Raw genomic sequence first — 14,998 nt, forward strand, 5'->3', positions numbered from 1 at the left:
CCCCCCCCCCCAAGAAGTCTGTGATCCTCCCAAGGTGCTTGAGATTAATGCCAAGTAGCAGTCACTGAAGGGCCGGAGGCCTCGAGGATGCAGTGAATGCCTTAGGACAAGAAACTTGAACCCCTGATTCTTTTATTCATTTAAATATGAATCTGTCCACTAACAGGAAATTGGAAATAACCTAAACATTTATCAATAAGATGAGCTATACAAATTCTGGTTATTTCCATGATGTATGAAAAATCTTTAAAAAAATGGTAAGGCTCTGTATGTACTGATATGAAAATATCTCCAATATATGTTGTTGATGTTTTTAAAAAAGAGAAATACAGGACTGAGGTCGTAGCTCAGTGGTAGAGCGCTTGCCTAGCATGTGTGAGCACTGGGTTAGATCCTCAGCACCATATAAAAATAAATAAAATAAAGGTCCATCAACAACTAAAAAAACATTTGAGAGAGAGAGAGAGAGAGAGAGAGAGAGAGAGAATTATGCATATTATACAAAAATGGGAAAAAATATAAATTCATGTAAATTAGTTTACACAGCCATGCAGTACCTCTGGAACAATCCAGAAGCAGTTTAATAAGTGCTTAATAAGTGCATTAGGGAAGGGGGACAAAGGCAAGACTGAGAGCTTAAATAGCATTCTTTTTTTTAAAGAGAGAGAGAATTTTTTAAAATTTACTTTTTAGTTTTCGGCGGACACAACATCTTTGTATGTGGTGCTGAGGCTCGAACCCGGGCCGCACGCATGCCAGGTGAGCGCGCTACCGCTTGAGCCACATCCCCAGCCCAAATAGCATTCTTTTTATGTTTCTTAAAAATTTTAATTATGTGAATATAAGTTACTCAAAGATCTAGGCAGGCGTGGTGCTGCACAGCTACATGTAATCTCAACAACTCAGGAGGCTAAGACAAGAGGATCTGGAGTTCAAGGCCAGCCTCAACAATTTACGGAGACCCTGTCTCAAAATAAATAAAAATGGCTGGGGAGTTACCTCAGTGAAAAAGCAGCCCTGGGCTCAATTCCCAGGACCAAAAAAAAAAAAAAAGTTAAGAGAAAAAAAAGGCTATTAAGAAATCTAAAACAAGAAAACAGGACTGGGGATATAGCTCAGTAGGACAGCAGTTGGTAGGAATGCATGAGGCTCTGAGTTCAATCCCCAGCACCACCACCTAAATAAATAAATAAACAAAAACAAGAACATGGGGCTTAGTGGTTAGAGCGCTTGCCTAGCACATCTGAGGCACTGGGCTCGATCCCCAGCACCAAATAAAAAAGTAAATAAATAAATAAACAAAATAAAGGTGTGTATATATATACATATATAATTATATTATGTTATATATATAACACAATGAATAGCCTGACTTTGAACATCCATATTAACGAGAAGGAATTATGCATTTGTTTGACTTTTCCAGAAGAAACTCATTTGAGTAATCTAAATAGTCCCAGGTAATAAGGGAAGTCTGCCTTGTAAAAGAGGGAACAGAATGATAGCACTTTGAAACTTCTAATGAAATCAATAGGCTAGATGAGAATTGCAACCTGGTGTTGAAAAGTGGATGAGGGGCTGGACACCCAAAGAGAGCAAAAACCAACTCTACTCCCATAACCTTCTGTTGCAGGGGTGGCTAAAAGGGTTCAAAAGAAAGATCCAACTAGACTGAGATATTATGATATGCTTTCTGATTTGATGCAAAACAAATGCACATCACCTATGACAGAGGTCACCGATATTTTTAATAAAGGGTCAAATATTAAATGTTTTCGGCTTTGTGGACCAACCAGCCTAAATTAGTCAGTTCTGCCACTGTGTTGCTGATGCAGACATAGTAACATGTAAACAACTAAGTATTCTAATAGAGCTCTATTTATAGACACTGAAATTTGAGTTTCATGCAACTTTTCATGTGTCATGAAATACTATTCTTCTTTTGATTCCTGACCACCTAAAAATGGAAAAGTCATTCTTAGCTCATGAGTCCTACAAAAACAGGTTGGGGGCCAATGTGACTCATGGGTCATAGCTTACTGAAATCTGACTTTTATTATTTTCTATTTAAAATGATTACCCTGAGGGCTGGAGTTGTGGCTCAGTGGTAGAGCACTTGCCCAGCATATGTGAGGCACTGGGTTCGATTCTTAGCACCCATATAAATAAGTGAATAAAATAAAGCTCCATCGGGGGCTGGGGTTGTGGCTCAGTGGTAGAGCGCTCGTCTAGCATGCACGAGGTACTGGGTTCCATCCTCAGCACCACATAAATGTAAGATAAAGATATTGTGTCCACCTAAAACTAAAAAATAAATGTTTAAAAAAATTTAAAAAAAATAAAAAAATAAAGGTCCATCAACATCTAAAAAAAATTAAAACAAAAAAATGTTTACCCTGAATGCATCAAGCCTTTAGATAGAACTTCCAGTTTTGTAAGAACTACAGTGAATAGAGAAATAGGTTAAATAATTCCACAAAGAAATTGCCAGACAAAGCCAAGAAACATGACGTTCTGTAAGACAAACGCTCTAGTCTCTTCAGCACATCATGGTCATGAAAATAGGGACTGTGCTAGAGGAAAACAGTCCTGGGGACATCACAGCCAGATGTAACTCATGCGTATGGACTGAATATCGGCTTGGGCAAAGCAGCTATAAAGGACATGTTGGGACAAACTAATGAAGTCTGAATATCTGAGATGAAAACTGGTTGAAACAGAAAGGTAAGGACAGAAGACTGAGGACCATGTTTTGGTTAAAATTTTTTTCATCTATACAGAAAAATATTTAGAAAGTGATATGCTAAGGTGTTTCCTATCTGGTAGGAAAGTTAAGAAAAGTGAAGCTTGCTTTTTTTTGGTACCAGGGATTGAACCCAGGGATGCTTAGCCACTAAGCCACATCACTAGCCCTTTCTATGTTTTATTTTGAGACAGGGTCTTATGAAGTTGCTGAGGACCTCACTAAGTTGCTGAGGCTGGTCTTGAACTTGCAATCCTCCTACCTCAGAGGATTTGCAGTCATGAAGCCACTGGGATTATGGGCTTTCATTTTTACCTTGTACTTGCTGCATATTCAACCTCCCTTCCTCCCTTCTCTGTGTCTGTTTCTCAGTGGTGCTGGGAATGAAACTCAGGGCCCTTGCACATAATAAGCATTTGCTTCTATCACTGTCTACACCTCAGTCTCGTATCTTTTTATTTTCTTTCTTTCTTTCTTTCTTTTTTTTTAGTTGTAGATGGACACAATATATTTATTTATTTATTTATTTTTATGTGATGCTGAGGATCGAACCCAGGGCCTCACACATGAGAGGCAAGCACTCTACCATTGAGCCCCAGCCCCAGCCCCAGCCCCTCTTCTGATTTTCTGTGACGCCCATATATTGCTTCTACAGGATTATTTTTTAAAATAATTAATACATCTTTTTAGAAACACTCATACAAGCTCACCGTTACACAATTTAAACACAGAAGTCAGGAGAAAATGGGACTCTCTTACTTTGCCCTAATTGTGCCCCACACCAGCTAACTGTAGTTAACGTTTTCTTCCTGACCCATCTTTGCCTTCACAAGCATATAAATATACAGCATTCATAATAAACCATATGTAATAGATGTGTCTCTTCATTTACCAACAAGGTATCCAAAATTGTCCTACAGCTTGCCTGCCACATAGCAAAGGGTGACTTCCCAGCCTCAGCCTGCACAGCTCTCTCCACTCTTCATGACTGCAAAGTGTCCCATCACTTAATGTGAGCCATCCTCCTCCGACAGCCATCAAGCTGTTTGCAGTTAGTGAACATCATGAACAATGACATAATAAATATCCTCTGATAGACACATATGTGTAAGTATTTCTGTAGGACAGATTTTGGGGAGTGAAGTTATTGGGTAAATGGGCACATACATTTCCAAACTTGATACATGCTGCTAAATTGCTCTTTTTAAATGACTCATCCCCATAAAATAAATAAATAAGTAAAAAGACTTAACAATGTCCATTCCCACCCAAAGCACACGAGGGTATTTATTTCTCTAACTTCTTACCCAAACTGGATGCTGCCAATCTTTTAAATAATTGCAAATTTCAAGGGCGTGGCTTACTATTAACAGTTGAAGATTTTTCATGTTTGCAGGTGCTTATCCATATCCTTTGCCCATGATTTTACTAGGATATTCTCTCTTATTTTTTTTTTTAAAGAAATAGTAGGGTTTTTTTCCTCTCAAATTCCTGAAAGCTGCTTGTGAATCTTTCCACTTGTTCACTACAAAGGTTGAATTTTTCTTTTTTAATATTTTTTTTAGTTGTTGACAGACCTTTATTTTTATTTATTTATATACGGTGCTGAGGATTGAACCCAGTGCTTCACATATGCCAGGCAAGTGTTCTACCACTGAGCCCCAGCTCCAGCCCCTAGGATATTCTTTTTTTTTTTTAAAGAGAGAGAGAGAGAGAGAATTTTAATATTTATTTATTTATTTTTTTTAGTTTTCTTCGTCACAACATCTTTGTTTGTATATGGTGCTGAGGATCGAACCCGGGCCGAACGCATGCCAGGCGAGCGCGCTACTGCTTGAGCCACATCCCCAGCCCAGGATATTTTCTTTTAAAAATGGATTTATCAGGCTGGGGTTGGGGCTCAGTGGTACAGTGCTTGCCTAGCAAGTGTGAGGCACAGGGTTTGATCCCCAGCACCACATAAAAAACCTAAATAAACAAAATAAAGGTATTGTGTCCATCTACAACTGAAAATATTTTTAAAAATAAATACATAGAAAAATAAAATGAATTTATTGATATATTGATATGACTATCTTTTTTCTATTATATATTTGTACAAGTGTATATTTGTCTATATGTACATATTTATGTGCTTGTGTATGTATGCATGTGCAGACATACACATATACATAAACACAAACACATACATATACCTGTGTATGTGAGGCCCTAAGAAGTTTTACATGTAGCCTAACAATGAAACTTTTCCTATGTGGCTTCTGGATGTCTCATTAGTTTTTTGTTTTGTTTGTTTTTGCTTTTTTTAGTACTGAGGATTGAATTCAAGGGTACTTTACCACTGAGTTACACCCCTAGCCCTTTTCATTCTTAGACAGGGTCCTGCCAAGTTGCTGAGGTTGGCCTCTCATCTGCAATCCTCCTGCCTCAGCCTCCAGTATCTAACTGGGATTTACAGGTGTGCTCTACTGCACCCAGATGGATATTTTATATCATGAAGGAAAGCCTGTCCTACCCAAGATTATAATACTTTCTATTTTCAGGCTCTCTTATAGTTTTATGTTTCCAACTATTTTGCCTTTTAACATTTTCAAGTTTAGATTTTTAATCTATCTAGAATTAATGTTAAAATTTATACAAAGCAAAAAACCAACTTTATATCTCCATACCATTTATCAAATATTCTGTCTGTTCCCAATAATGTGAAATGCCATCTTTATGGATGGCTCCCATACATGTATGGTCCATGTAAAAATGCATACATCACACACACACACATAATATAATCTGTTTCTGATTCTTTATCATGTTGCATTCAATCTATTGGTCACTATGTCAGCTCCACAGTTTTACTCAATATGTAGACAAATGACCTTCACTGTTCTTAAAGCTTTTCGGATATTATTCCAGACTTCACTCTGCATATATAAAATCCTATTCAAAGTACATTAATACCCTATTGAAAAAAAACATAATTAGTGTTCTTTCCAAAATCATAACAACAACAACAAAAAATCCTCCCTGTTACCTTGTAAAGTTCTAGACCAATGCCAGCAGCCATTTTTCCTCCATAGGATTCTGAGAAAATGTAGAATGGAACCGTCTAGCAAGAAAAGGAATATACAAAGAATGAAATAACCTGACTGCTTCTAATTCACACAAATTAATTTAAAATTTTTATTGCTTGTAATGTCCAGGCAAAACAAATCTGCTTTTGTATTTCTCTCCACATCTGATTGTTTTGTCTGATTAGCACATTGACTCCAGAGTCATTCTTTCACTCTAGAGCCCTTTAGAAATGACAGAAACGGAAGCCCACAACCCACCTTAGGAGCAAAAAAGGGTTTATCTGAAATCAGTGGGGCACTGAACTATTGGGAAAGCATACTTTTATTCTGATGGATGTCCTGATGCGACTGCTAGCCCTTTACTTAGCTGCTCCTAGGTCTTTACATACCTGGAATTCTTTGTGGCAACTGAAGAAGGTCTTCAGGAGGACCATCATGTCAGAAGCCACCGTGGCGAGGTCCTTTGCATACGCGTTGCTTTTGTTCACATAACTGAAGCCAGTGCCCACAGGATTATCCACAAAGAGGAGACTGGCAGCCTGGAGCTGCAGGCCACAGAGAGAACGAGATGGTACAATCAGTGGATATTTCTATCATCTCACAGGAGCTCAGCAAATCCCATGTTATGACACTGGTGTGGCTGGTGGTGATGTCTTGCTGCTAAAAGGGATTTTCAGAAAAGGGACAGGAACGTAGACTGCAGCATAGAAAGTGAGGCCAAAAGGAAAGACAGACACATAAATGGTGATCAAAGACTCTGAGCAGTCGCTTTCCACACACGTGAGTGCATGGAATGAATGTAACACGTTGGTGCAGGTAGCCCCAGGTGGTGCCCGACTGAACAAGAAGCAGGATAGAAGAAGCAGGTCACCCAGGGTGGGCCTGGCAGAACTGGAGAGAGAGGAGGATGTGGTTCCCGTGGAATAAGGGGGACTGGGAAAGGAAGGGGTGGTAAGAATGAGGGGAAGGGGAAGACTGAGAACCAGAGGCCTCAAAAATGGAGGAACGAGGCTCTTGGAGTCACAGTCAAGACACCAGGTGGACTGGAAGGGAGGACTTGCAAGCATGGTCAGAGGGTGGGACCCTGGAATCTAAGATCACAGAGATGGCCGGCATGTTGGTAAGGACAGAGCCCCAGGTGTCCACTAGAGTAGGTTTCTACAGGCAGATAGAGAAAAGCCACCAACTTGGAGAAGATAAGAGGAAGCCTATAGCTAATGTCCAAAGCCTCGGGCAACACAGACAGTGGGGACTGCCAACTCTGCAACCTCCCGGAGAGGCTGCAGGACAGGTGCAACTGGGGGCTGCCATCCTCGTACCCAGGTGGTTTTTCGTGGTTTGAGATGACTGTCGAGGGGCCCGATTTCTTCAAAGTTTCCAAATCCGGTGCTGGAACCGCCTGGACCACCCTGTGGAAGAGACAGAAATCAACGAAGTAAACCTAAAGAAAATTGAGTCAAGGGGCTGGGGTTGTGGCTCAGAGGTAGAGCGCTCGCCTAGCATGCTTGAGGCATGAGTTCGATCCTCAGCACCACATAAAAGTAAAATAAAGATATTGTGTCCACTTAAAACTAAAAAAATAAATATTAAAAAAAAGAAAAGAAAATCGAGTCAAATCTTAGTCATCACAATGGATGAGCCCAATCACTATAAACAACTTATGATTTAGTGATTGCTTGGTCAGTCTGTGCAAGATGCATGTCCCCAGCGACCCACGGGCTCCGGCAACAGGCTCTTGTGGTAACTTCTGAAGTCTTCCTCTTTGAAAGGACAGAGCTGGGCTAAGAGGCCCTCAAGGGAACCTTCCTGCTTCCTGACTCTCTGAGTTTGAACCTTGCCCCTACACCGCAACAGACTTTTCAAAAACAACTCTAACCCTTCTCACTTCAAAGAAGAGCAGTAGGCCCTGAAGAGGGGATGTGGCTGGCCCTGGGCCATGCAGCAATCAGGGGCTCTGTGGGGACTATCTGGGCCCTGTGATGAACCCCTGTGGATAGACAAGGGCTCAGACTGAGAGGCTGCTTGGTCAAGTCAACTCCCTGGATATAACGGAGCAAATGTGCAAGTCCCGGGGCAGGAGCGCTTGATATGTGGGCATCCAGAGGCAGGGCAGAGGCAGGATTCTGCACTGAAGCTTGGGGACACTACACTGTGACGGGCAGAAGTTCTATGGGCTCTGAAAAGCTCAGGGAGGAGAAGAAAGGGGAGGAGGAGAAAAAAATGAAGGGGCAAAAGTGGTGGAGGTTGGGTGGGCTTTCTGTCGGCAACAGGAGATGGTCGAGGGGAGGAAGGGAGCTTCTCTGGAAAAATCTAGTGGGCCAGCTGAGTTGGGGGTCATGATAGCATTATCAGTAAGGCTCAAGGCCTAGAATAAAAGGACCTAGCCTCTCAACTCAGTCGGATGAGTTGGAAAGGGAGAGAAGATGGAAAGGAGATCATTCCAGCCCAACAGAAACCCAGGCAGTTTGTGTAGGGAAATCTACAGAAAAGAGAAGGGGGTGGGCAGGGCTGAGGGCTGGCTGGACAACGGCAAGAGACCCCAACAAGGAAAGGCTCCTCACACTAGTGCCATTACTGTCACCAACCTTGCTAAGATAAACTGGAAGGCCACGACTCCCCTCAATCATAGGCACTTTGTATCTTAAGATTTCCCAACACAGCAGTAAAAAGATCACAGTCCAGTTGGAGATGTTCATCTCGTGTGCTGACAGAAGCCACAACAAGAGGAAGGCTGCGACTGGAATGTCCCACCACGGGGAACAGAGGAGTGAGCCCTGCCTGCAGGGTGGGCTATGCTGTCAGTTAGAATCAAACTATGAAAACGGTGTGGCAACACTGAAAAATGCTTACAAGGCAATATGAAACCAACTTTTAGTTAGGATGGGACATGATCAAAGTGAAAGGGAGGGACACTGGCCATTCGTAGGATGTGGTCTTTAGGGACCAAATGAGAAGCTGGAGAAGCCGGCTGGAGGACACTGCTGTTCTATCTGAACACACACAAGATTGCAAAATCTTCAGGATGGGGCACTACCGTGGCCCAGGGCTACCCAGCGACTCTGAAATATGGTAAGTGTGTCAGTGGATCAAACGAAGTGCGTACATGACTTGAAAGTATCCCTAAAATAGCTTGCTACTCCACTCCTGATGTGACCTCGATTCTCAAAGATCCTCTGGAGAAATCAGTGCGTGAGTCCTTGGTAGATTGCTACGAGAGAACGCCTTTCATCTGAATTAATTGTTTCTTCTTTAATCATATATATGAATTTTTTTCCTTTTCCCTTGAGCCTCGAGGGAAACGGAGAAGAGCAATCTTTGTGTCTTCAGTAGCTAACCTTTAAATAGAATCTCAGCCTGAAAGGTTAAACTAACTAACCAAAGGTCACAAATGGCACAGTCAGAGGCTGGAGGCTGCAGAGATTGTGGGGCAGAGTCCCCCTTCCCTGCAGGCTCCTAAGCTGTCTGAGAGGGGCGACTCTACCACTCAACTTTGGGGATGGTGACTTCAGATCCAAGCTGCTGGATTTCCTGATATTTTGAAAGAGGAAGGAAACGTCCTGATTTTAAAATCTTGGCAAACTGGTTCAAGTTGACCCAGTAGTCAATCAAAAGTTTCTGGAATCGGGTGTTTTTCGAATTGTTTTCCAGAGAGCCTAGAAAGTACCTGAGGGTGGCCAGGGACAAAGAGGAGGCCGTACACACAGGACTTGGCACCCCCTCCCACCCCAGCCTCAGCACTTCTGCTTTATCTGCTCTGGCTCCTGTGTGGAAGCTTTCATCTGTGGGTAAAAGAGTTCTGCTGATTAACAAAAAGTTTGAAAACCATCCAAATCGCCCCGCTTAGAAAACTAAGGCTCAGAGAAGGGTAGGGTCTTGCCATGGTTGAAAGCGGCAGGAGGGCACTGAAAACCGAGGTCTCTGGCTGAACCGGCTGGGCTTGTCCCTGACCTGGCTCTCCCAGGTAACCATGCTGCACCCTCCCCTCCAGCTGCCCCATCGGGGCTGACACACGTAGCTTTCTCTTCTGAGCATTTTCCTATCAGCAGCCTTGGGCTGAGCCTCACCTGCAGCCCCTAGAGGAGGTATGTGTGCTGATCCTACGAGAGAAAGGACCTTCTCTGAAAAGTGTCCATCTTCCCTTCATCTCAGCTGAAAATCTGCAGAAAAATTTGGCAGACAAAGCCTGGGCACCGGGAAGCATTTTTTGGAGGAAGTCCCATTTGCATCCCATGGAGATAAGTACCAGGGTGCCCTATTTATTGGCCAACTGGGCCATGCCCACGTTTTCCAGAGGCTGAAGCAAGACTGTTCTTCAACCCCTCCCTTGAGATTAGTCTTCCAGGCGTGGCTATCTCTAGACAGATATTACAGGAACACAGGAAGTACCAGTAGTTCCTTGCCTTCAATCCTACAGTCAGAGCTCAAGGGTAAAATGCAAACACATTTAGGAAGAAGGGTAGGGCCTAACATTCACACTAAGATATAAAAGACTAGTAGCAGTTCTTTGAAAAGATGAGCTTTTCTGGGGATGAGGTATTAGGGTCCAGGAGAGGATCCTGGGGAGGGGGAGAGGAAGGAAAAGAAAAGGTGAGGGAGGTATGATGTATCTTGGTCTTTGCTTCAGAACCTTTCAAAACCCTTTCTATCAGTATAAAACCAAAGACATCATTAGTCAAGGTTCCTGCAACTGTCTGGCCTCAATAATAAAAAGACCCTGGCAGCTGGGTGAGATGGTGCACATCTTAATGCCAGTTATATCGGAGGCTGAGGCAGGAGAATTGCAAGTTTAAGACCAGCCTGAACAATTTAGCAAGACCCTGTCTCAAAATAAAATAAAAGGGCTGGGTGTGGTAGCTCACACCTATAATTCTTGGGAGGTAGGAGGATCCCGAGTTCAAAGCCAGCCTCAGCAAAAAGCAAGGTGCTAAGCAACTCAGTGAGACCCTGTCTCTAAGTAAAATACAAAATAGGGCTGGGGATGTGGCTCATTGGTTGAGTGTCCCTGAGTTCAATCCCTGTACCCAAAAATAAACAAATTAATTAATTAATTAATTAAAATAAAAGGGCTGGAGATGTAGCTTAGTGGTAGAATATCCCTGGGTTTAATCCCCAGTACCACAAAAATAAACCAAAAAACCCTCAAAAAAGGCTAGGTTCCCTTTACCCTCCAATTTCACCTCCTTGGCTATACCTTCCTCAATTTGCCTCAGGATGCCAAAGCCCCAATCCTGGCTGCTGGACCAAACCAGACTTAAACTGTTGAGCTGTGAGCCCTTAGGAATAAGCAAAGAGGCCAGGTACAGTAGTACACGTCTGTAATCCTAGCAACTCAGGAGAATGAGGCAGGAGGATCACAAATTCAAAGCCAGCCTAAGCAACTTAGCAATACCCTGTCTCAAAAAAAAATCAAAAAAAAAAAAAAAAAAAATGTTAGGGGCCTGGGGATGCAGCTCAGTGGTAAAGTGTCCCTGGGTTCAATCCACAGAACCAAAATAAATAAATAAATAAGCTGAGAGAGGGAGGCCTGGTCTCAAGGTGAGGCCAGGGAAGGAAGTTAGTTTACCTGAAGCCACATGACCAGGGGCAGCTCTGAGAAGTTCTTGCAGGGGTTGGTAGTGTAATAAAGCCACCAGAACATGTGAGCATCCTTTCTGACGGTTACATAATCCCATGCTTCCTTGCCCTCTTCTGTGGGCCAGTCAATGACAGCTCCTGCAAAAGAGTCTCAAGGTCATTTTCCTGAAGATTGTCAGGTAATGTTCAGGTGAATTCCAGACTTGGTAGAGATAGCCATGCCAGGCTACAAATGTCTCACAAACGGTTGGGATTACAGGCATGCACCACCATGCCCAGCTAATGTTTGAATTTTTAACAAGCATGAAGCCCTTTTGATAAAAACAAGAGAGAGGGCTGGGGATGTGGCTCAAGCAGTAGCGTGCTCGCCTGGCATGCGTGCAGCCCGGATTCGATCCTCAGCACCACATACAAACAAAGATGTTGTGTCTGCCGAAAACTAAAAAATAAATATTAAAAAAAATAAAAACAAGAGAGATAGTTACATTTTATTGAAAAAAAACAAACCTCAAAATGCAGGATGCTTTTTTTTATATCCCCATTTAATACATGATTAAAGAGGCATCACAAATTAATGGGGCTAAGACTATTCAGTATAAAGAAGTTTAGGTCTTTTCAACACTATAAATCAAAATAAATTCCAAGTAACCAAGTGTTAACTTTTAAAATTAAAAATTAAAGTGTTTAAAATTTAAAAATAAAACAAAAATATACACAGGCAGTCCTCTCTATCCACAGATCTTATATCCTTGGATTCAACTAGTTTTAAATAAAAAAATATTTGGAGCCAGGAAGGCACATGCCTGTAATCCCAGCAGCTTGGGAGGCTGAAACAGGAGGATTGCAAGTTCAAAGCCAGCCTTAGCAAAAGCGGGGCACTAAGCAACTCAGGAAGACACTGTCTCTAAATAAAAATAGGGCTGGACGCGTGGCTCAGTAGTCGAGTGCCCCTGAGTTCAATACCTGGTCCCCCTCACCAATTGGGGAAAAAAACAACAAAAAAGTATAACAACTATTCACATAGCATTTAAATTGTGTATTAGTATTATAAGTAATCTAGATATTATTTCAAAGATATGGGAGGATGTGTATAGGTTATATGCAAATACTATACTATTTTATATAAAGTACTTGAGCACTTATGCATTTGGGCACCCAAGATGGATCCTGGATCCAACTGGATACAGAGGGATGACTGCAATTGAATATTTTTCTGACCTCTAGATGAGAAAAGGATTTAAGCAAACCCCAGAGATTATAAGGAAAAACATTAAGAGGTGAAGGCAGAAACTTGTCAAATTTCTACACAACAAAATTTCTGTACATCAAAAATTAAATTGGGGGGCTGGGATGTGGCTCAAGCGGTAGCACGCTCGCCTGGCATGTGTGCGGCCCGGGTTCGATCCTCAGTACCACATACAAACAAAAGATGTTGTGTCCGCTGATAACTAAAAAAAAAATAATAAAATAAAATATTAAAATTCTCTCTCTCTCTGTCTCTCCCTCTCTCACTCTCTCNAATCCCAGCAGTTTAGGAGGCTGAGGCAGGAGGATCACAAGTTTAAAGCCAGCCTCAGCAATTTAGCAAGGTCCTAAACAATTTAGGGAAACCCTGTCTCAAAATAAAAAATAAAAAGGGTTGGGGCAGTAGCTCAGTAGTAAGAGAGCCCCTGGGTTCCATTCCCTATAAGGGTGAGGGGGAAGGAAGAGGGGGGAGGGGGGGAGAGAGAAGAAAATCAGAAAATGCCCAAGAAATAAAAGAGAATGCCTAGAATATTACAGATGTGGCTAAAAGGCTCTATATACCAGTAACAGGAGATTATAGTCTCCTTGAAAATGACTGATAAAACCTGAATCCCTTGAAAATGACAGAGGTTTTAGTTTCTTGAAAATGACAGAATTTCAAGTCCCTCCAAATCTAACCCCAGGCACTTCACCCTTCCCTGACAACGACCATTGTAAAATCTGGGGGAACATATTTTGCATTTCTGTGACCCAAGCTGAAGGGCCCGATAATTACCATTTTACAAAAGAGAAAACAAGAACTGTTAAGCAACTTGCCTGAGATCACAAGACAAGTTTGTGGCTAGTTCATATTCTCTGTTGTAGACTCAGACGGGGAGATATTTTGCTGAATAAAGTGAAAATCAATTTGCAAGTCATCGTATTTAAACACAAATTTGTTTTTGCCTGTTCCCATTAAGCAGACGAAAGGGCCGGTTTCTGGTAGGGCTTTCAGGGGTCTTTCTGACAGCCTACTGCAGGCTTATAAGACCTTATAACCTCATCTGGCAGCCCACCACACCAAAAAAAGGGAAGTAGACTTTTTAGATCGTGGAAATCTCACAGATCGGCAGTTTTCCCCCAAATCACACATTAGTGCACAATTGCGTATATCTAGGCGTAAGGGAGAAAGGAAACACTAGATCATCCAGAGCCAGAAAAGGGTAGAAAAACACTTTGAACTGGAAAAAAAAAAAAAAAAGGCGAGGTTCAAAAGCAATATAAATTACGTAAAGAACGACCAGGGAAAATAATTTTGTTTTAAAAAACACAAACCCATTAGCAAAGTTTCACCCCTAGAGAGAGACAGGGGGATGGGTGCGCACCCGCTGCTGGTGAGCTTTTTGCTCGAACCTACCCGAGCTGAGGCCCAACAGCAGCGGCAGCAGCAGCAGTAGCCACCGCGAGACAGGAGAGCTCCGCGGCGCCAGCTCCATGATGAATACAGCGCGGCAGCATCAGCAACAGGCTGGACCTGGAGCCCCACCACGTGACCGCGGTGGGCGAGGCCTGGGTGGGGCCTGGGCGGGGCCAGAACGGCCGGGAGGCTCGCTGCGTCCAGCGCGCCCTCTGCCGGACAGGCCAATCAGAACCGCTGCCCCGGCGCTGGGCCAGTTCAGCGCGCCTGCTTGCTTAAGTGGTTCTCTGCGGTTTTAGGGAGGAGGCATGTAATGCGTTTATTCGGCTTCGGTTGTGCACATACTGTACGGAAGTAACCAGTGCCCCTCCGGCTCCACCCGTCTCTGCCTTCTTCAACAAAAGGCTGGCATTTTAAAAACTGCCACATCTACCCCCCACCATCAGACTAAGCCTGAACCAGCTGGTCATTGGAAATATGGGATTCCATTTTCAAAGATTTTTTTAAAAACTATTTTCTTTTAAAATTACATAGATTCTGAACATTTTGTAAAACGTGAAAAAAAAATGGTAGATCATACATAGCCATTGTTGACTTCTGGGGTACTTTTTCATAGTGTTTTACTTCATCTTTTCAAGCACAGTAATAAAATGTTCTGTTTCTTTTCTGTGTTTCTAATTTGTAATCAACATTATTCCGTATTGCTACCTTATCTCCAGGACAGTCATTTAAAACCGGGGATTGGGGGTTTGGAAAGGGGAATGAAGAAAAAGTGGACGCAGAGATTTTGTGTGTGTGTGTGTGTGTGTGTGTGTGAGAGAGAGAGAGAGAGAGAGAGAGAGAGAGGTCATTTTTATCTTAGGGGTTTACTGAATAACTCACCTTTCAAAGCTAGGAAACAAATACAGTAAAAGCTACATGAAGGTCAGATGTACTTCAAAAACTTCGTTTGAAAAGTACACACAGCAACTC

The 14,998-nt window shown here is 42.5% G+C and overlaps 1 protein-coding gene across 1 annotated transcript in view; it reads right to left on the reverse strand.

Moving 5' to 3' along the window:
- Scpep1 (serine carboxypeptidase 1) overlaps window positions 1-14,181 on the reverse strand; it is a 30,110-nt gene extending 15,929 nt beyond the window's left edge. Inside the window, exons 1-5 of the mRNA XM_015495436.2 lie at window positions 14,027-14,181; window positions 11,375-11,523; window positions 7,131-7,220; window positions 6,201-6,356; window positions 5,772-5,846 (exon numbers count right to left, since the gene is read on the reverse strand). Of these exons, the coding sequence (XP_015350922.1) occupies window positions 5,772-5,846; window positions 6,201-6,356; window positions 7,131-7,220; window positions 11,375-11,523; window positions 14,027-14,105 (549 nt within the window). The 5' untranslated portion in view covers window positions 14,106-14,181. The remainder of the gene's footprint in view (window positions 1-5,771; window positions 5,847-6,200; window positions 6,357-7,130; window positions 7,221-11,374; window positions 11,524-14,026) is intronic.
- Between the last annotated feature and the right edge of the window lie 817 nt (window positions 14,182-14,998).

Source organism: Marmota marmota, unplaced genomic scaffold (assembly GCF_001458135.2).
Source record: "Marmota marmota marmota unplaced genomic scaffold, marMar, whole genome shotgun sequence".
Classification (NCBI taxonomy): Eukaryota; Metazoa; Chordata; class Mammalia; order Rodentia; family Sciuridae; genus Marmota; species Marmota marmota.